The sequence below is a fragment of the Strix uralensis genome, chromosome 3, assembly GCF_047716275.1.
Source record: "Strix uralensis isolate ZFMK-TIS-50842 chromosome 3, bStrUra1, whole genome shotgun sequence".
Lineage (NCBI taxonomy): Eukaryota > Metazoa > Chordata > Aves > Strigiformes > Strigidae > Strix > Strix uralensis.
The window spans coordinates 5,178,347-5,200,759 of NC_133974.1; the positions used below are offsets into that span (position 1 = coordinate 5,178,347).

Below are 22,413 nucleotides of genomic sequence, written 5' to 3' on the forward strand. Positions count from 1 at the left end.
ACAAAAGGTGACTCCAATTGCCTGCATTGATCCTGTTGAACAGAGACCCAGGTATGGCGGACTGCAGTGTTGTGGGACCAGGGGCTGAGAAGATAGAGGACAGAAGTCCATGCTCTCATTTAATCTGAAGTTCACAGAGGGATCAGGGCTCTTATTGAAACTATCAAGGTTTTTTTTTTTGTTTTAGTCTGCCATGCTCTTTTCACATGTGACACCACGGCTGCTGCTTGAATGGTCAGGACAGATTCCCAACAGGTTCTGGCCTCATTCCAGTGCAGCTTTATTGTACATTCCCACTTGGGGATAAGCAGCCCCCAACACTGAACGGTTCATTTGTCCCACGACCCAAGAATTCCTCTTTTGCCAGGTTTCCATATTGTTTTCCCAATGGTCAGTAGATCAGGCATGTCCGATGGATCAGAGGAAGCCCTTCTTTCAATCTATCCAGCATGCAAGCAAAGTCAGGATGCTGGAACTGTGTGTCCCACAACCGATGTAATGGCCCTAACTCTGCTGCCGGAGAAGAAAGTGCTTCAGATTTCATGTGCCACCTCAGCCAAGTCCGGAAGTGCTTATAAAAAACGGTGTTAGTGTATCATTCAGAACAATCAAATACTACGTGCACGAAAAAGTAGTTTAGAGCAACATAAATTTTAAAAAAGTGACAATTTCATCACACAATTACTGTACACTGCTGTTCTTAGGGTTGAATACTTTCCTCTCTCACGCTCTCTCTTTCTCTCTGTTTTAATCTTTCTCTTTTTTATTTTATTTTTTCTTTTTTTTTCTTTTTTTTTTTCTTTTTTCCCCCTTTTTTTGGATTTGGTCCACTGGAGATAAATCGCCCTCAATGATATATATATTTAAAAAAAATATCAGCAGCAAGACTCTCTTGAAATAGATTCTGTTTGATGTAGCTAGTCTGTCTTTTCTGTTTTGCCCTCTTTCACAGCAGCCTCTGAAGTTTTCCGCAGGGGGGCTTTCTCCGAGTTGGCGTGTCCTTGGCCAGATTCCGCTGCTCCTCCGTTTTTGTGCGATGTGTGCTTTTCCAAGTAGTTCAGCATTTCACTGAGAACAGTTTGGAAAGTGCTTAGGGCAGCACATATTGCAGGAGTTCCAAAACCATGAGTGATCAAACTACAAATGGGAAGGAGACAGAAAAAGAAAAAGAAATACACACATGCACATAAATATAAATGCACTCACATACATAGAAGAGTTTACAGTACACTCATTTTGCTATAGTGAAATTCAAGATTTGCTCCCTAAACTATTTATTATCTATGGGAGAAACAGAAAAGAAGAGAGTAGAGCTGAAGAGCAGACTACATAGAGCTTCAAAGGTTGGTTTTGGTAGGAGTCTTAGTTCTGAAACATCGTGGGACAGATTCTCAGTTGATGCAGACTGACACAGTGTTGTTGACTTCAGATAGGCCAAGAGAGGATCCATACCTCAGCATCTCCAGCATCACTACTTCTCCAGTCCCAGAAGCTTTGCTTCTTTATTTACCCTTCTCAGGTAAATAAAACCAGGTCTGTGTGGTTTATTCACTCTTCTAGATCAGGCTCTTGAACAAGAGCTGGTTATTCTATGTGGGTGTATGACTGCATGTGTACTAAGAAATTAAGCAATGCCAAGGGTGCAATCTCTGACCCTCAGCACAACTGGCGTGGTTTGGCCGTATCTGTGCTGCTAATCCCTCTGATCATCCAACAAGGTGAAATCCGAACTGCCTGTTGGGAATAGTCTCTGGCCAATGCTAATGCTCAAACAATGCCTATGTTTCACGTAAGGCTAGTTCAGCCAGGCTAAATGCACAGACCATCCTAACCTATTAATAGTAAAAATAACTAAGTTCCAACAACATTTCCCTGCTGGTGTTGAATTTGCTAGTATATATTTGCTCTGTTGCACCTTTCATCCAAATAAAGTGTTTTTTCAAGATAACACTGAATTTTTCTTGTTGTTCTTCTGCACTGCAAAGTAGCTGAATTTCAGTGGTACTCCTCACTTAACAGCTACTGAAATGATGTATTAATGCAGTTGTCTGGCAGAGCTATAGTGGGTTAATTTCAACCCAGTTTAGAGGAGCATTTCCGTGCACACATATGTGCCTACAGCTGCTTGTGATGTTTTGAACATCCAGCCTAGCTTCCACCTACAGATCCAGAAGTGTGCATGTTTCCCACAGGTCCCATCTCTCAGATACCACCTCTGTGAGGATGTCTCATCTACCTTAGGATGTTAGAAATGGCACTAGAGACCAGTTTTTAGGCAATAGACTTCAGCCCTTTCTGCCTAAATATTATGTGTACAGTGTAAGATATTCACATGAGGCCAGGGAAACTCAAGTTGCACTAGACATCTTAGTATGGGCAACCAATCACAGAATCATAGAATGAATTGGGTTGGAAGGGACATGAAAGATCATCTAGTTCGAACCCCCCTGCCATGGGCAGGGTCATTTTCTGCTAGACCAGGTTGCTCAAAGCCCCGTCCAACCTGGCCTTGAACACTGCCAGGGAGGAGGCAGCCACCACTTCTCTGGGCAACCTGCTCCAGTGACTCATCATACCCACAGTAAAGAATTTTTTCCTTATATTGAATCTAAATCTACCCTCTTTCAGTTTAAAACTGTTACCCCTTGTCCTATCAGTACACTCCCTGATGAAGAGTCCCACTCCATCTTTCCTGTAGCCCCTTTTAAGTACTGGGAGACCACTCTAAGGTCTCCCTGGAGCATTCTCTTCTCCAGGCTGAACAACGCCAAGTCTCTCAACCTGTCCTCCTAGGGGAGGTGCTCCAGCCCCCTGATCATCTTTGTGGCCTCCTCTGGACCCACTTGAGCAGGTCCATGTCCTTCTTATACTGGGGGCCCCAGAGACAGACACAGCACTGCAGGGGGGGTTTCACCAGAGCAGAGTAGAGGGAGAGAATCCCCTTCCTCAACCTGCTGACCACACTGCTCTTGACACGGCCCAGGATACGGTTGGCTTTGTGGGCTGTGAGCGCACATTGCTGGCTCATATTAAATTTTTCATCGACCAAGTTATTCTCGTTGTTATAATGACTCATTTTGATAAATGGTAAATGAAAAAAAACACACCCAAATCCTCCAGATTTTAATTTTCATTTAGAAACATAAATGAAAAATTATTTCAAAGGTTGAAATCTCATTACAGTTTTTAAAAGACTGATTTCTGTTATCCCAATTCTGCTTAGGGCAGAAAGAAGTCAAGGAGAGGAACAGAGGCTGATTTCTGAGTCTGTGGACATTTCTGAGAAATCAATACTTTATATTGGTTTGGGTGAGAAAAAAAACACAACAAAACAATACAGTGATTCTGATAAAACAGTAACTATTTCCCATGCCATGCTAGTTAAGATCTTGTCTCTGCAGTAACTCTCTTATGCAGCACATCAGTAAACCCTGCTCTAATGCAGAGACCTGTGCATAGGTCAGAAATGAGAATGCTTCACGGCAGTGAGTACCCCTCTCCTCTGCATTTTGGCTTCTCAGTCTTTCCAGGTGTTTTAGAAAAAAGTGAAAAAGTAGGGATCAAGGGAAAAGAGGTTATACAGGACATGGACAACCTTTAGGATGTTGGAAGTATAAAAAAACCCCAGCAAAACCAAACAACATGGGAAAGGCTTCAAGATATCTTTTAGGGTGATCTTTTTGTCTGCTGAACATGGGAACCCTGTTTGCTGGGAAAGTTGGTACCCTAGGGAAGACACCAAACATATGGGGAGGACAGCTCAGTTTGGAAAGATCTCTCCATTTCAGATTGGGAGTGGCCCAGTCTTTTATAAAAGGTCTCCCAAAGGCTATTAACAAATAACTCACTTTTGGAATGTTTATCCATCAGTCTCCAGGCACTTTTTGAAACAGGAATTTATGTTTATCCCCAGTTAGTAATGAGAGGAAATGATAATTAAATATTTACAAGGACTATTTTGCAGACATCAATTAATAATACCACACGACTCTTGAAGTTTGAACTCTTTAAGCTTGGACTTGTAGTAGTATCTGGATCTTTTAAAATTAGCTTTAAAAAGAGGTAAACATATCTCACTTTAATTTTTTTTTTTTTTTTAGAAATGTCTGGTATACCAGGGAAATAAAAATCATCATTATCATCATTGTAAGTCATATTTTTAATAGTAGTAAAACCAATATCAACAGTAGCATATAGATAAGAGTATTTTTAGCCCTTTCAAGTTCTTTTATGAGTCAGGTAATTTCCAGATTTTGTGTTGCATTTTATCATCATTTCTAGCGATGATAAATGTGATGAATGATGAAAATGTAATGGCACTTACAATAACAGGAAGCAAGGAAAAGGAAATTCAAATATACCATTAATAGTTATAATATCTCATGATTTTTACACTGCTGTAGGATCTTCTGGGTCTTGATTTGGGGAGCTGACTATACCAAGACAAAAATATTTATGATCTTGCATGTAAAAGAAACTAGTTTGTCTATTTTAAAAGTTGGCAATATCTGCAATCATTCATTTCCAGTAGATGCAAATAGTAAGTTTAACAAATGATTGAATAGAAAATAAATCTTCTTGCCTGCTTTCTTTGAACCTTTCAACTCCTGAGCAAAAGGAATAGTACTGGGTTCATCCGATAGCTCAATACACCCTGAAGAGTAAAGTGGGAATACTACAGTGAAAATTTACAGAGATTGTCTCAGAAATGATCTGTAGGGCTAAGAACAAGGATGGAAAACTTTAATGTTCTCAAATGTTGAACGAGACTGCAGAAAATACCAGAAGGGGACAGAATCTGATATTAAGGTACATAAGCGTAGGTGCCAACTTGTAGGTGTAGACATCAACAGTGCCTAAACTCCCATTACCATCAAAGGGCACTTAATGCAGTTTCCTACATATAAGACCCTACAGTGATTTGAGATGTCCTATGACATCTGAAACAACTGCACAGATTTGCTAGATATGATATGGGACTTAAGTTCACCTTGCTTCTAGGTGTTTTGATGCCAGGCAGGTTGCCCTTGTGTATATCACATGGCACTAGATGACAATGTTTAGGCAACTGAATTAAGCCCTGGGGCTTTAATCAATACAGTCAGAGAAGTATGGAGAATGATGTAGCACATGAAATGGATGTGTCTCCTTTATGGTGAGCTGTGCCATTCTTTCGGCTACACTGAGGACTGCATCAAGCTGAATAAAAATATCTGTTCGGTGCTATTTGAGATGCCCTGCAGTAACAAGACATCTCTGTCAGGTGCAGAGAGCTTACAGGAGAACAGCACCCTTTTAAAGAGGCAATGGACTCATGACATACCTAATAGCATCTAAAAAGACACTGCATGTTACTGTTTACTCAGCAGTATCTTTTCCTAGATCTTCATTGACTACATGGGAAGCTTAGACATCCAACTTATATTGAAAGACCTAGATATGGGTATTTTATCCTAAGCAAAATCTTAAACTTCTGGTCTGAAAACTAGTGTTCATAGGAAAAGGATTTTATGGGGTGAGTTAGGGGTCTATCTCCTTTACAGTTTAGCCTCTTACATACCACTAATCATTAAATATGACAGTTTTTCTCAAGATAGCATTGTATTTCTTATAAAAAAGCCAACCCTTTTTTAGTGAAATAATGCTGCAGAGTCTCATGGCAACTCTACTTTCAGTTCCTGATGAATATATTCTTCTCCATAGATGGGGATATACAGAGCCTATTAATTTTCCAATGAAGCTTACTGAGAGAAACCATTTTACAGAAAAGTTCTGACCAGCTCTCCTTGCCATGCTCCTGGGAGGGTGTATTTTTTTAGCCTCACTTTATGTAATGAGCACAAAAAGGCTGAGAGATATCTTCTACTTTATCTTATATTTTTATCATTAACTCCCCCTGCTCTAGTTTTGGTGGACTTTATTTCTCTGCAGATTGAAGTCTAAAAAATTCTAAGAAAGTTGGATAATTTCCCTTTGTTGAGGAAAGTAAATTTCAAGTCGAGGAGAAAATCTGATTTTACATTTAAATCAAACATGACAGAGAGAAGGTTTAATGGCAAAGCATTTAAATATGTTTCCTGAAAGTCAAATTTAGTTGCCCGATTTTTCAGACTGAGTTCCCACTGAAGTTGTTTCATTTTCAGTATGATCCACACCTATGAAATTAGTTTCTTTCATTGTAATACTTTCATTTGGGTTTAAAAGACTAAAATTAAACATGGTGGTTTCATAATGGAGTCTTCTGGGTATTCTCAGCTTTGTAGTGCATCTCATTGCAGCTCCTATAAGCTAGTAACTTTATTGTTTCAAAAGGCAAGGCTAAAATCTCTGATTTTGGTACTGTGCATGAAGAACTACAGAAAGAAGACAATGGATATCAGGCCAGCATATTACAAATCCTTATGCTTAAGGACATCCAGACCTGCCTGCAATTCTGCCCAGCACTATGATGCAATTATGTCTGCTCATGTTTTAATGATGGTCTTACTTAAAAGTGAAAAGATCCAAGTGCGCCTGAAGGCTTGGGCTCTCATTTGGCAACTACCTCAAGGACTCCTCCATACCCCAGGCTGGTGAAACTCCGACATGCGGCAAAAAAAACAGATTCCCTCTCAGTAGGGGGGGAAGAGGCCATCTGCACTGAATGTTTACATCCTCATTTAAAATAAATAAATACTTTAAAACAATAATAATGAAGAAAAAACAAGCTTGAACTTATTGGTCGGACTTTCTCAGAACTTTGAATGTGAAAACCACTTCATGATTATCCAAATTTAATAAAACATGGCAGATGATAAATAATAAGACCTTTGATGATTGTAAAGGAAATGGAAAAATATTTGAATCTCTTCACTGGTACAAGTAACCTCCTAAGTTAGAAGTGCCTGTATTGACATTGAGGTGTTTCTGTTGATTTCAGGGTCTGTCCTGCAAAAGTTGCCTAGAGAATTAAATTGTGAAAACTTTACTTCAGAAGGTCAGTAGGCCTAACCATAACACAAGTTAGACTGATAGTCAAGATAACCATTGGAACATCACCAGTATGTTACAGGGATAAGTAGTCTATAGAATCAGAGTGGCAAACACATACAAAAATTGCTTTGCAAAGTAGGCCCTTATACTTGTTTTCCGTTCATAACCAAACGAGTGTATTAAGGACATGTTCTCTTAAGCAGATGGACCTCCTTTTACTATGTATAAAAGCAATGGAGAAAGTAAGAAAAGCGTGCTAGAGCTGATGCCCCATATTTCAAAACATTCTGTTTCAGCTCTGCATATTTTAGACCTTGGGACTGATTTTCCACACTAGGAGAATTTCCCAGGGAATATACCTGAAATATCCAAGACTGTGGCTATGGAGTGTTTCTGAGCTACAAAACAAAGATTAAGTCATGGCACTGTGGTACACATGGCACTCACAGAAGCCTTTGGATATTTGCCAAGAAATAGTTCCAGCATAGCACATTATATTCTCCAAATAAAACACTGGATAACCCTGTGACTTGCTGGTTTTGAAAGAGAAAACGGTGTGCAAGCTTCTGGCTAACTGAGGATGAAAAGTGACCTTGCTGCCCATTACTACCTGTGGAGACAAATACACCAGTGAGACCACAGATCCAAGATGACTGGATATTTTTGAAAAAGCATGAGCCTGTCCCTCACACAGCCGTCAGCTCCTTCATCTCCTTTAGCTTAGTCAACAGTCACATCTCTGCCCTACGGGAAGGCAGAGAAATGAATCTGATTCATCCAACTTGCTACCATGCATAGAGTTTTTTGAGTGAGGCAGCTAATGTAGCTGAGAAGCCCCATTGCCAAGAAGTAAGAATTATAAACATGCTGATGACAAGGGACAATGTAATTTTGTAACCCAGGAATTTGGAAATGAGGGGATGGCATTCCTTTTTTTGGGAAACATAGGACTTCCTTAAATGTTTTAAGTGTTAGATTAAAAAACAAATCAAGCCCCCCAATATTTTTTCCGTTTTTGATTAATGTATATTTACCTTTTCCTTGATAATCATGGAACCTATTTGTTAGTGAAGAGGATAAAGAAAAGAAAACAGCTTCTGATCTGTTCTCTTGACTCCATAAATTGTGACTTTAAGGGAATATGGTATTATAAGACTCATGATAAAAATCACTGGCAACATTAGAAATTCACACCTTTCCAAAAGGATTTTAGTCATCAGCAGAGCAGGATAAGGTGATCAAAACCCCGTTATGGAAAGATCAAAGAGGGAATCCCTGGGAAATGCAGTGAGGGAAAAATCCCAGAGGAAGAAACTCTAATGCCTTTGGTAAATAAAGATCCAAGGAAAAGAAAGGAAAAAAATAAAAAAGAAAGGAACAATTTATTGATTCTAGTAACTCAGCACTAGAAACCAGTGTTGTCCCTCTCAGCTAGCTGAATCTAAAGACAGATTGAGAGAGATCGTGGAAACCAGGGAACTCTAGAGGGCACCAGAGGTGTTTCGCCAAGAAATTCATTGTGCACCAGGCTTCTTCCAGTTCGTGTATCCAAACAGAAGTCTGCTGCTGCTAATCAAGACGACTGGACTTATGACAACAGCTGCTCTACCTCCTGATAATCAAAGAAGCGTAAAAAAGAGACAACAACATATAAGGGGGGTAAGCACATTTGTAAAGGCAACCCACCAGTAAGGCTTTGGGATTGGCTCTTTGTTACAATTTAAAAAGCATGTTGAGCTTCAAAACCCATTTCATTTTCCCTTTTTACCCTTCAGAAAGAAGGATGTTACTTTTACGCTGCTCCCAGGGTCTGAGCCTCTGGTTTCTTGCCTGTCGCTTTTCGTGTCACCTTGTCAGTGTGATGCCAAGGCACTCACAGGAGGCTGACAGCTCCAGGCTCAGAGACTAGCTAAACGACAAAACTCTTGTCTCAAACAGTTTCATAGGAAGGGTGTTTCATATCAGCTGGGTGGCTAGGCAAAATACAGAATAATTTGTGAGGATGCTGATTGCTTTCATTATCTAGCTTTGGTATTCCGGGCCTATTATTTTTTGTCTGTTTTTATAAGATTTCTGCACTGAAAGAAGTGTCACTTCCAAGAAAGTAGTTTTCCCTTTGCTGTTTTGCTGTCTTTATCTTTCATATATAAGACAGATGATCTGGATGTGATTTTACATCTTGATGAATTGTAACTGTGAATTTAAAGGATCAAATCCAACTTCTATAATCAGTGAGTATTCGTCTTTCCCTATATGATGGATGACATTAATAGGATATCTGAACTTTCCAAACACTACAGATTCTTACAGACACAAGTGTCCCAAAGGCAGATGTAGAAGGTATGTCCATACCCAGTTTTACAAATGAAGAAAGTGAGACTAAGAAGCTGACTGATGAGGTCAAGGAGTCTGTATGTGTAAATCAAGAAACCCACACAGATTTCTTGAGAATAATCTCAGCAAGTCTTCTACCTGTAAGTTTTTGAAATGTGTTTTGGTTTCCCAGCACAGAATGTAGGTATTTTTTGGTGGGTTTTCTGGTAACTCCAGTTTTCATGAGATTTTTGGGGAGCTAAAAAAGACTGCTGACAAAAATTTTTAAAAATCAAAGCTGTTCTGGTGCAAGGGCAGGTTATGAAAGCGAAGACAAGAAGGCACATGTCAGTATGACTTTCAGGTTCCTGGCTGAATCTGTAGGAAGCTCAGATATAACAGTAGAATGGAAGAGAGAAGTAAATACACACACACTCAACAGGAGAAAGGTAGGGTCTAAAATCAAGAAAAATACTAATTTAGTGTTTTGGACATTTGGTCCAGTTGGAGGAATGTCCTAAATTCTGATGCTTAGACTGAAGGCTTCTTTGGTACTTTATCAACAGACCTAAGTGTGAAATGAATAAAGCAGGATCCTAGACCCAGAACTCTGGCTTTGGTTTAATGCAGAAACACTACCTTAGATAACGATGGGCTCTCATTCTCAGTCCAGCCTTAAATTTTCCTCTGCAAAAGAGAACAGCTTCAAGAGCAGGGATGGAAAGTGAACATGCAGGTTCACTCCTGCCACCAGCGATGTTATTGGACACTTAGAGTATCTATAAGGTTGGTAGATGTAATGCAGGACTCACAAAAGACCTTTGAACTGAAGGAGTGGCATATGAGACATGATGTCTTTTTACACCTAAAATGACCCTAGATCCCTAGATTCACCAGACAGGTGAATCACCCTAAGGTTCTTAAACTGAAGCTAAGGGATGCCTTTAGTCACCTATACCTGCATGAGAAAAGTGAGAAGTGCCCAGGCACTTCTGACCACGAGTGATGTTGCATAGCCTGGCCTCATCTCTGTTATTCAAGCTTTTTAACCTGCAAAGTAGTGGCCATATCTAAGATTCCAACAGAGAACATCATTTTGACTGAGATAAGCGTGACTTGTGCCTGGGAATTGTTTGGGACAGAAAGAGTAGGTCTAGACCAAATACATACAAGGAACCACAGTAGCAATCAAACATTGCAGACAATTGTGTTCCAGAGTTCAGGACCATACCTATACAGTTTATTAGATTAGTTTTCATATATCTTTTGAGGAGTCTTAATTTCTACATGTCTCCATGCCTTCTCTAAACATTCTCTTCTTCACAGCAGAGATCTATACAACTGATCATGTTTGCTTTATCTGGTCTGGTTCCTTGCTCTGGAGAGGGTTGGATGTACTAAATGTCTGGGAAGTGCAAAAATACTAGAGAGGTGAGTGATATGCAAGTTAATCTCAACCATTTCCCATACTGACATGCTTCAGATCTACCTGTATGTCATTAACATGAGAAGGATGGAGCCTGATGATTGTGCTGGTTAACATTGTTCCAGATCCAGCAGAAGAACTTGCTGGCCTGCAACGTCTCCATTCAGCTCGGCCGAGTTAGTGGCAGGATTATGGGTGTTGGGGGTTATCCAAGGCTTCACCATTTCCTGTCACAACTACCTGCACCATATAAGCTCTGAGTGTGTGTCTCAGAGGCCTTGTGTCTCCAGGCAGGTTTGTTTTCATTTGCTGTAGGTCAGCACTTTACTGGTTCACAATTTTCAGGCTTTTCTAAAGTGAATTATTCTCAAAGCCTCATATATTTTTTTGTTTACATCCATCTTTTTTGCTTTCTTTAGCTTCCTTCCTTCCTTCCTTCCTTCCTTCCTTCCTTCCTTCCTTCCTTCCTTCCTTCCTTCCTTCCTTCCTTCCTTCCTTCCTTCCTTCCTTCCTTCCTTCCTTCCTTCCTTCCTTCCTTCCTTCCTTCCTTCCTTCCTTCCTTCCTTCCTTCCTTCCTTCCTTCCTTCCTTCCTCACTCTTCCTTTCCTGATGCTTACTCTGTTTTGAAAGCAAAGGGTGAGAGAAATAAGTTCCTCTCATTAAAGCTTTAAAAACTTTTGGGTTCTTTTCTAGCACTGATGTTTTGACTTTGCTCTCTACTGTAGTAGACTCATAAATGCATTTACACAAATCAGCCTTTAGAGGACAACAAAGAGACACTAGTGTATCTGGACAAAAAGTCTCAGCACTTAGTAGTGGAAATGGATTTTTCTAGGGTTTTCTTGTTTGCCCTGTGGCTTAATGCTCATTCTGTCTTCAGAAACTGGTGACAGAAAGTGGTGGCTTTCAGGCCAGATACAACCTACAAGATTATTCCTCTTGCCCCTCTGCATTTACCGTGAAGGAATCAAAGAAGAAATGAAAGACAGCTTGGGTAGACCTACAACATACTGCTTCTTCTTGAACCCACATTTATGTATATGTTTAGAAAACTGAGCCACCCGAACACTTAGCCCATGAGGTGAATGGCTTATGATCCAGCCCTGACAAGGCTGATCTTCTCTAAATCTTAGCACATTATTTATAGCACAGGCAAGGCACCTAACAGGGCTGTAATAAGGGCTGGTGCTTCCCTGAATTCCCAAGCTACATATATGTTAGTGATACATATGTGCCACTGTGTCCAGGAATAGTCTGGAACAGAGCTAGTTAGATTAGGGAAAAAAAACCCAGGAATTCTGCAAAAAAGCCGCACAGGCAGCCAATACATGTCTGTGCCCTGGCACTATTATTTACTAATACAATATAACTTCTCTGTAGTAAGATAATTGAAAATGTATTAAAAAGGGAGAAATCTTGAATAAAGCATACATACTACCCTGGCTCAGGTAGTGCACAACAGTTGCTGTTACGAGTGTAAGGGTCTACAGAATTGTCTATGGTCAAACAGTATTGGGAAATCATTCATCATGCAGCACTGAGTTTTCTGTATTCATATCAGATGGCCATCTCAGAGAGCAGCTGCACAAACATGATTGTACCAGAGGTGCAGAAGAGCCTCTGGTTTTTACGTATGTGGTAAAGTTGTGCAAAACTCAGCAGTTTTCAGGCTCACTGCAGCTCCTTTGAAGATTTCCCATTCTACGCTTTGTATGAAATTCGAGTTTGGAGTTTGAGCAAACCCAGCAATTCTGATCCCTTCGTGGGGACTATCCTGTACTTCAGGTTGGACACATGTTTACAGATCTTGATGAATTGGGACTCAGTGGAAAAACTTCAGAGAGAAGTGTGAGCTTGAAGATTTAAAACAGAGGAAATGGAAACACTGTTTCAGTCTGACCTGTGTCAGTCGGTGAACCCTAATCTTAATTATTAACATTAAGCAAGTAACATCATGAGCAAATGGAGCACATAACTACATAGGGTAATTTATTCCTAAAGAAAATTCCTTTTTACCCCAAGGTAGTGGAGTCTGGATTCTGCTGTAGTTATCAGATATTATAACTCTTAAAAAAGTCTTTCATTATCTTAGAATTTATTCTAATAATAGAGATTTGTGCTATTCCTCTGAATTTTTCTGGTTACAAAGAATCTCTTTGACTTTCTGACATCATATGGCATAAGCATATCTATCTATCTATTTATAAAATACCAACCTTTCATCTTGTGGTTTCTTTGCTGCATTGGTTATGGTTTACAAGGCAGAATTTCTGAACCTCTTCTTGTTATATTAAATCTGTATGAAACTACGAGATTTTCCATGATGGAAAATCAGCTCATATTGGATAATCGTTGAAAAACATGCTATATCTATGCTAAAGATGTTCAAAAAACCTTGTCAGAGATACCAGTGAAAGCCTATGGTTTGTCGTTGCCAAACGTAATATTTTGGCTCCATCCACATCTAGAGATTTATACAGTACAGAGACAGAGAATTTATTGTGAGAAAGCCCACAGTTCTGAAATACAGATAGAAATGAAGATTACATTTTCACTATTGAAAAAGCATGTTATAAAAGTCGTGATGACTATATGGAGCAATTTCTTCAGATTTATGTCTCCTCTGCAAGACCTATTTGTAGAGCACCAACAGCTCTTGGTCATTTTGGTTATAAATAACATTAATTTAATGTGTATAATCAGTACCAGGCACTTATTAAGACAGTCCAATTTTAGTCTCTGATTATTGTGGATGTCATCAGCGAGTTTGACAATGACTATGGTATGAAGGTCAGATCCATCTCTGGCAGACAGTTGCAAAGCTCTTTATTGATAGATATAGGTACATGATAATTGTGTTCATTTCACTGTAATAAATGAGGACAACCTGCTCTTTTGGAAATCTGGTCTTAGGTGAGACCTGTCATCAGTGATGTGGAGACACTGCACTTTGAATATTTAAATTCTTAATGTTAGGCATGTGCTTTATGTTAGACAGATGCTTTCAACATCTTTTTATGAAATAATTCCCAACCAATGTATAATGACAAGAAGCTATTTGTGCTTCTGACCAGTAGAAGGCTGTGCTATGCCTCAGAGAGCAATGAGCATGTAGCTCCTGGGTTACAGGACTTTCCTTGTATGTTGGGATACCAAGAATTTCTTCCTCTTTTCTCATCCCCAACTGATCAGGTGCAAACTTTCTGTGACAGAGGTTGTTTCAGTCTGAGGCTCATCCCTCAGAGAAAGACAGAGAAACCAAGCGATCGGTCAGAAGCAGTCTGTGTTGAAAACTTGACTCAGAAAATAGTTAATGCTCCTGGAAAACATGGTGAATTACATTCTGACATCTTCTCTAGCATCTGAGATGGACTAAAGTGCCTTCTGTGATACTTAATCTCAAGAAAGAGTAGTGGTAGGAGGGGTTCAGATGACCTAGCTGTGAAGACTGCAGATTTAGGGGATGGGAGTAATGATTTCTTTGCCTACACTGGATTTACAATGTAAGTGTCTAGTGTGTACTGGTTGGCTAAACTCCCATTCAGCTGGAGATCTAGACCAGACTGTTCAGTCAATGGAGTTTAGAGAGAAATTCAAGTTACACTAATGTAGGTGTCTATGTTAGGCCTGCTTAATTGTAATGCAGATTTCACAGGCTATACAGACGAGATCCCTGGAGACTACAGCAGATGATATACACCTGGCTGAAATGGGGGCACCTACATGTAGATGAGCAGAGTTAGAAGTCTGGGTCAGAAGCTCGATCTGACCTCAACTTCTCTACAACAGACAGAAAAGGAATATGGTCTCAGCTCAGCTTCTGGGTCTGGCACTACTCATCATTCCCCAAGCACAATCAGAGAAGGCTGGCTGATTTAATCCCAGGGAAGCATGTGTGTAGGATCAAGACCTATGGTCTTCTAGGTGCCCATCTTCAGTCCAACACTTATTGCCTACAGCAGGCATGAAAAAAGTATTGAATGATCCAGGAGCTGCCTACAGAAGCTTTGTACTCCAACCTACTGAAGTGCAGCAGCGAAAGAAGGATGGGAACTAGTTGACAGCTTTTGTAACTGAAACCTTCAGCATTTTATCCTGACTTCTAATTCTTTTTTAAACACAGGAATCCTTGAGGGTTAGCTACCTTGTATCGCATTTACTTTGTGTGCACGTAACGGGGAATTATCTTTTTTACCACAAGCCTAGGTAGCCCATTAAAAACCCTCTATGAGTATCCTGTATAAATAAGTATATCTCCCTTGGTGTGCAAGTGCAGTTAGGTATTTTGGAGTTTGTCTGTATAAGGTAAAGTATACTTAGACATAAATGGTATGTGTACGTGTGTGTACATCACTGCATGAGAATAGAAGTGGGGTTGTCTAGGTGTGTTCACATATGCATAGGATGCACACAGATATGTGTAAGAATAAACAGGAATCTGTGCATTTGTGAACCAGGCACTATCTTTGCCTTTCCTCACCCCACAACAGATAGAAGTGGGATGGGGGGTATTTTGGATTCCATTCAAAGTCTGAGGGACTAAACATTAGTCTGAGGGACTAAACATATCACACCAGCTGGCTTCTGGGTGCCTTATGCTCTATCAGAATCTTAATAACTAAAAGGTCTTGGGGCACAAAAGTTGTCTCTCCAGCCAATGAATGAAGAATGGCTCATCTGGCTGTGTTAAAGAATTTGCAATATATAGGCTTTACAGGCCTAACAGACCTATTTGGTGTTATGGTCTATAAACAACTTTCTGGAACAGTTCTTTACATGTTGATTTTTTCAGGTATCAGCTAATGGCTAGAAAAAAAATCTGCAGCCTCAGCTAGTCATGTAGTCCCCTCTGTGGTCTGAGCAAAGACAGGAGCACCTCTAGGATGTTTCATCACACTTATCTTTGATAAATATCTTAGATGACCCCACTATTTCAAAGTGGCCCTCTGGAAGTTCCCATCTCACTCTTGACTATATCTAGCAGATAGCCTAAAGCAAAAACTTGAAATTGCATAGCAACTCCTGGGCTAATAAATCTTTCTGATCCCAAACCGTCTATACACTTTTATCCACAACTTGGATAAAATTCTGATAAGTTTGGACCTGACATGCATGTACCATGGGTCCTTGTCTTCATAACAGCTTCTTAGGATGTCTACACCAGTAAATTAAATATTGCTAGGGCATGGGCCCAGGAACTGAGTCTAAATATATTATCCATCTTTGGCTTTTTAGTCTGAGCCTGCTTACATTCTCCCAGACTTTTTCAGCGTGTTGTTCAGGAATTAGTGCAGTAAGACTGTTCCAGTAGGTAGTGTACTTTACAGCCAGTCTGCTGCAAAGAGTTAACAGTATGGTTATGGTAAGATGATGTCAAATGGTCTCAGTATCATAAAGTAACTATTTAGTTAATTGGTAAGGATGCAGCCTAACTGTTCCTCCTTTTATTGTTACTTTGATTCATCTATATTGTCATTTTGGCTCTGAACTTGAGTTTCTACATTTCTGGACGATCCACTTTGTTGGCTGGTTTGTGATTTGGCTTACATCTAGAGCAAGAAAACTTTCTGGACAGATGGGGAGATTTGGCCAGCAGATGTAAAAAATTACTTAGTCTAAGTCTGACTGTGGTCCTGGAAGCAGGGTGAATGCAACTATCCTGAACTACAATGCTGGGCAAACATGCACTTTTAATAGGCACAGATGAGAGAGGGATTATGGACATTACAGTCTTCTAGGTAAGGGAACAAATACCATTATAACACCATAGCTAGTCTTTACCAAAATTATGAATTTTAGTTAATTGTTCCTCTTTCAAAATCATACCTGAAATGTGTTAAATGTCTCTGGATGTCGAGGTCTAATATTGGAGTCGGCCTGGAGGATCCGAGGGGTGATCTGTCTTGACTTAGAAGGTCTTGGAATTCTTTACATATTTGTCTAAAAGGAAAGTGGAAATCTTTAAATGAGACATGTGTAATCCCTTCCATAAAGCTGATTCCCATAACACTGTCACCTTATCCTGAGTGATCTCATTCATAACAGAAATATTTGGCAGAGGCATTGTTAAAGAAATTAAAATCAAATTAATCCCCCTCTTGCTTCCCTGTCCCAAATTCTCAGAGCCAGCAACATACAGAATCTCTTGAATGGGAATAGTTCCCTCTGGAACCATATTAACATTGACATTTTAAAATGTGATTTATCCACTGATTTGGACTCAGTTTGGCAGTGTTAAGTCTGGCTTAGCTCACCTACATTAGAAGCAAGGGTTATGGTTAAAGAAAATTGTGAACTAGCATTAGAACACGCCTGAGAACTTTGTGTGAATACACCACTACTTGTGCATTTGCTTGCGTGCACTAGTTTATCTGTAAGTAGAAGTCCTGGCCATTGTGGCCTTGCCTTCTTGACCCTCAACTCTTAAGACAGTTGAAACGGTAAGAGTTGTGAAGGAAAATGCTAGTTTTGCTCTCCTACTTTCCGTTTGTGTCCATAATTCTGCTTCCTTATAGAGTCTGGGACAGAAGAACTGGTGGATCCTCAACTGACCTCTCCCACAGGTCTGCCCAGAGTGAGAATTCATTCCAGCAGCTGTATTTAAATTTCTTATTGAAACATTAATTAAATTGTTTTATATTTCTACCATGTACCAGGCAGCTTAAAGTAGATATCTACAGCAGCCCAGAGGACTTGCATCCAAAGTGTCTCTTTCTCTCTGTTGACTGTAGGAGGAGCTCAGTGACTCACTCAGCTGTCGGTGCCTACACAACAGACAGGCAAGTGAGACAAATCCCATCATCTCCACTTTTTCCTGATGATGGTTTCTTGGGCAACGCACACTTTCAGTAGGTAGGACCTGGGACCCAGTTCGGCACCTTGCAATGGGAACTCAGGCTCTGTCTTGCCCAGTCTTCCACCAGCATAATAGCACTTCTTTGGAAAGGGTGAATGGTCCTGCTGTCTTCCCTCTCCATCTCAGGCCTTCCCTGAGGCTTCTCAGCACCTGGGGGTTAAAAATATCCCCTGGGATACCTCTATATAGGACCTAACACTATGAGAGACCTGAAAATAAGGTCTTTTCATTCTTGTGATATTGTTGTATTGGGCCAATTTGTAAATTAGTCTAGGAATATTCTACTAATGTATTTTTTAAAAAAGAAACCAAATCAGATCCATTTAGTGCATGTCCTCAGAAGAGTACTATCTGGACCTTGGATGAATAGAGACACCACTTACTTTCAACTGGTTTATGATACAGTTAATTAGAAAAGGAGAGGTGTCTGGATCTCTCTCTCAGGACTTCTCCAATTCACTGTATTGGAAATACAGGCACTTAATGTGGGGTCAGAAGGGCATGATGCCCACTAGACTATCAGGGTGCTCTGTTGGGTTGCCTGATACTAGCCTGACACTCAGTTGCATTGACCTAATACTGGTCAGAGTGACTAAATATAACCTAGTAAACAGTGCCAGCTAGTAAAGTGTACAGTGCCAGGGGCCATACTAATATCCTCATGTAAATAGTTATGCTCTAGCTTCTTAAACAGGGTGGCTTCCTGAGAACGGACCCTAGTGTGAGCTATCTGGCAAAACATGCCCAGAAGATATTTGGGAGTGTTCAAGAAGCCATTCTAACATTTTAATAATATGACCAATGGCAATGTGATGATTCAGTGTGTGCATCGTTTACTTTGTGAGCATAGATGCAATCACTGTGCCTGCGGCCAGTTTCTAACACCAAAGCATCTCTGTGGTACCTGATTTCTGTTGGAAGACTCTTTGCATATCTGGTCCTAGATAAAGTTCAAATTCTTCATTATCACCTTGTAACTCTTGTCCTTTGGGACAGAAGCATAATGGAAAATAAGTGGGTAAACTCAGTTTCTTGGTCTTTAGAAGCTCCTCCAATGCTGAGTTACAAGCAAGGAAACTATACTAACCTGTTTTTACCCTTCATTATATCACTGTTCTGCATGTTGTGGACACAGACTTTAGATATCACAACTCTCTCTTGACTAAGAGGAGAGGCGATGCAGAAAACTACTTTCTGCTGTGCTGCTGGCCTTCATCCAAGCCTGATTTCTGTAATGCTTGTCATCTGTATGGACCTAGACACTGACTGCTTGAAAAGACAGCATCGTCTTAGCCTTTCAGGCAAAGAGAGGTATTCAGCAGAAATGTATGTAAATGCAGCATACAGTTTTAATGAATCAGGTCCTTAGAGGAAAAACAGTTCCTTTCAACAACTGAAAACAGTCAGTCATTTTGGCTTCTAAACAATCTACTATCCCCAGTCGGCCCTGTCAGCATTGCTCTTCTCTCCTTCCTCCAACCTCTACTTTCTACCTGTTGAAAAAGTTCATCTTAAAAGTTCTTACATTTTGACAAAGGAAAGTGTCAGAATCAAGTGTGCAATTAAGTTCCCTTCTATCTTCACATGTCAAAAGTCTTTACTGAATGTTGGCAGATTGAAAGAAAAGAAAAAACTTTTTTATTATACATGAAAACCTGTAAAAGACAGTAACCTACTTTTTTCAAGGAGATTTCTAGGCAAAGTGGTGTCTCAGAGCCTCCACTACCAATAAAACATAACCTGGGGTAGTGACAGGGAGAGAGGCTGACAGTTATTTGCTGAGTTGGACTGTGACTTTGAAAAAGCAAAGAAAGATGGTTATGCTATCTCAGGAGCCACAGATTAATAAAAATAGTCCTGGTCACTTCTGCAAGGGAAGCATCTAATGAGTTGTGATAGATGGTCAGATGTTCCAGTATATCAGAAAAAGATAAAAATTCTGTACTGGATCAGAACAAGAACCCATCTAGTCCATGATCTTATCCCCAGCAGTGGCCAATGCAAATGCCTTGTGATGAGTACAAGAGTGGGGCAAATGTGTGCCCATGAGTCTGATATATTCCAAGTGTGGCAGAGTTGCCAGGCATCCAAAGACTAGATATCAGAGGTGCTCAGCAGGTCCTGTGCATCTGGTCTCAAAGCCACTTTTCAGAAAACTAGCAAATGGAGCACATAGTGTCATGGCCCAGGTGTTGATTATTTTGTACTGGCTCTAAGCAACCCCATAACAAAATTGTTATTCACATTATTCTGGTTTTGTCCTTGTAAATGTGTGTGCAGCTGTCCCTCTCTCTCATGTGGAAGGCCTTGTGCTGCGATATTCTGTAATGTTTCCTGTACAACAGGGTGCCTCTTCATCAAGTGGAATTATTGACGTGGCCTTCAGCAGTTCTGCATCTGTCCTAGCTGCAACCTGATGAGGTTCTCTCCCCTGTTATAAAGCCATTCAGGGTCTCCCACACCTCTGCAAGGTGAACTGACCCATGTTTAAAGACCTGCTAAAACCAGGTCCCAGTGGTTTTTTTTCCTTTTTTATTTCTATGTGGATTGCATAGACATGTCCTGAAGCCTTTCTAAAGAGTCTAGGGTTAACAGCCCACTGTCAGCATCCTTTGGCCAGAGCTATGACAATTCAGGGTTTTTTTTGAAGTATCTTACTCTGGAGTGCCCAGACAATCATCTACTCAGTCAAAGGAGGTGAGTGCAGAGAAAGAGTATCATAGGAGACCGGCTTCTCTCACTGTTTACTGCTTTCTTATCCTTTCAGCTCTTAACCAAAGCTTGCTTCACTCTCATCCTGCCCTTGCTTCACTTGTGTTCAGCACTGTATACTGCTACACAGCCCAATCATCTCCTCTTCCCATGATAATTGCCAGGTAAGACTCTGATTCTTTATTATCTAGACAATCAAATTGTTAGAACAGGCCATGGCACGATCTTGCTGCATCAACTACTACTGTCTTAGGCAGATCCTGAGTTAGCAAATGTGACAGACCATTTCCAAGAGGTAATTTTCGAAGGTCATGTAGTTTAACACAATGAATATGGTTTGTTCTATGATAGAAAATAGTCCTGATTTCATTCACTATATTACTATCAATATAGCCTCAGACCAGGTAAGGCTAAGCAGGGCAGTGACAACAGTGTTACCTTAAGCTCAGTGACCTCCATGTGTTAGAAGAGGGCTATTGGTATCTAAATCAGCAGTCTAGCCTTCACTAGCCCATGGCCCACAGTTCTGTGCATGACATCTGAACTGCTTCCATTCAGGGTGAGTGGATTACTTGATTACAAGGTATAGATGCCCTTGATAACACTGGCAGCTCCTACTGGACATTGGAGACTTCTGCATTGTAGACATTAAGGGCTCTGTTTAGTTACCCTCACATAGATATGTAGTACGCAAGACATCCATGATAAATGACAGATACAACACAGTAACAAAAAGAGACCTGTGTGCTTCTGGAGCAGCAGCTGGTAACCAAGCTGGATAACCCTGTTCATCTCAATTGGCAGTAGGTGCCTATGTTTGGGCAACTGAATCAAGCCACTGAACTTGGATGTCTGAAACCAGAATGGAATTTCACCTACATACTAGGAAACGTGGAAATAATTTATTTTTTTCCTCTTATTTTCCCTCCAGACCCACATGTGGAAGATCTCACCAGTTCTGCCAAAGGCACACTTCTACGGGCTTCTGGCTCTGTCCCAGGGTGGACAGTGGCAACACACAGGCAATGGCACTCCAGTTCTTTCCATAGCCTTGACTGATTTTACCATCCTGGAATTTCAGTGTTGGCTTTGGTGGAAGCATAACAATCCACCACTTTTTCTGGTGTCATAACTTCATAACTCACAAGTGCAAGAGGCAGGGCAGCTGTGAAATTATTGACATTACAAACCTAGAGCTTATATATGCCTAGTGAATAATTGAAACTACAGAAAAATTACTAGAGTACCTGCTGTCAGACACATGGAAGCATGGCTGGGAAATACCATGCTAATATTACAGTGAGATGGGCTTGTGTCACCTGTAGCACCTGGGCAGGACTGGTCTGTGAATCACTGTTTTCCTTCCAGGCAGGAGAGGGCAGTAGTAGCACGCATATTGACCCATCTGTCCCTCTTAAAAGCACTGACTGCAGTAGGATATGACCTATCTTTGTATTATTGACAGACTTCTCTGATCAATTTCCTGGTGCTTTTAACTGACGGAAGAGGGAAAAAAGTAATTTTGTTCCTTACAAGAGCAGGATAACAGCCAACAAGCCCAAAGCTCATGGAGGTTAGGAGTAATGCATGCCCACAACTCTCCATCTCAGTAGTAAAGTGAGCAAGTAAGTATTGAGTGGTGAGAAAGGGTAGTGAGAGTCTTGTGTGTCCCTCAGTGGGACAGCCTTTGGAGGTAGGACATAACAGTAACTCACAGATTATTACAACCGATTGTAAAATGATCTCTCACTAGAGCCAGAAAAGAAGGGGGAAGATTTGTATCATTATGGTTGAGTAATATTTTATAGATGGGGCAAATCCTCCAGCTGGAGCAACTTGCAGTCTTAACTCATTTAGGTTGTGCTGCCCAGCAGGACAATCAGCTCTTACATAGTTGGGGGGCAGATCGTTAATAGCAATGGGGAGACACAACTTGCAGAGAGAAGCTGCCAGTTGGTTTATTCTTATGTCTCTGAAACCCCTTGGGCCCTTAAAACGAGTGTGGATATAGGTAAAAATAAGATCATATTCCACTTATATTATTCCTTTTAATCTACAAGGGACTTTGGAGAATGATGCGTGAGGTCTCTCATCATCTTCACAACCAGCAAATGCCCCCTGAGCCACATGGTGC

At 40.5% G+C, this 22,413-nt stretch overlaps 1 protein-coding gene across 1 annotated transcript in view; it reads right to left on the reverse strand.

Moving 5' to 3' along the window:
- Positions 1-342: 342 nt before the first annotated feature.
- The window catches only part of TFAP2D (transcription factor AP-2 delta), a 49,586-nt gene continuing 27,515 nt past the window's right edge, over positions 343-22,413 (reverse strand). Inside the window, exons 7-8 of the mRNA XM_074864682.1 lie at positions 16,538-16,651; positions 343-1,137 (exon numbers count right to left, since the gene is read on the reverse strand). Coding sequence (XP_074720783.1) covers positions 918-1,137; positions 16,538-16,651 — 334 coding nt within the window. The 3' untranslated portion in view covers positions 343-917. The remainder of the gene's footprint in view (positions 1,138-16,537; positions 16,652-22,413) is intronic.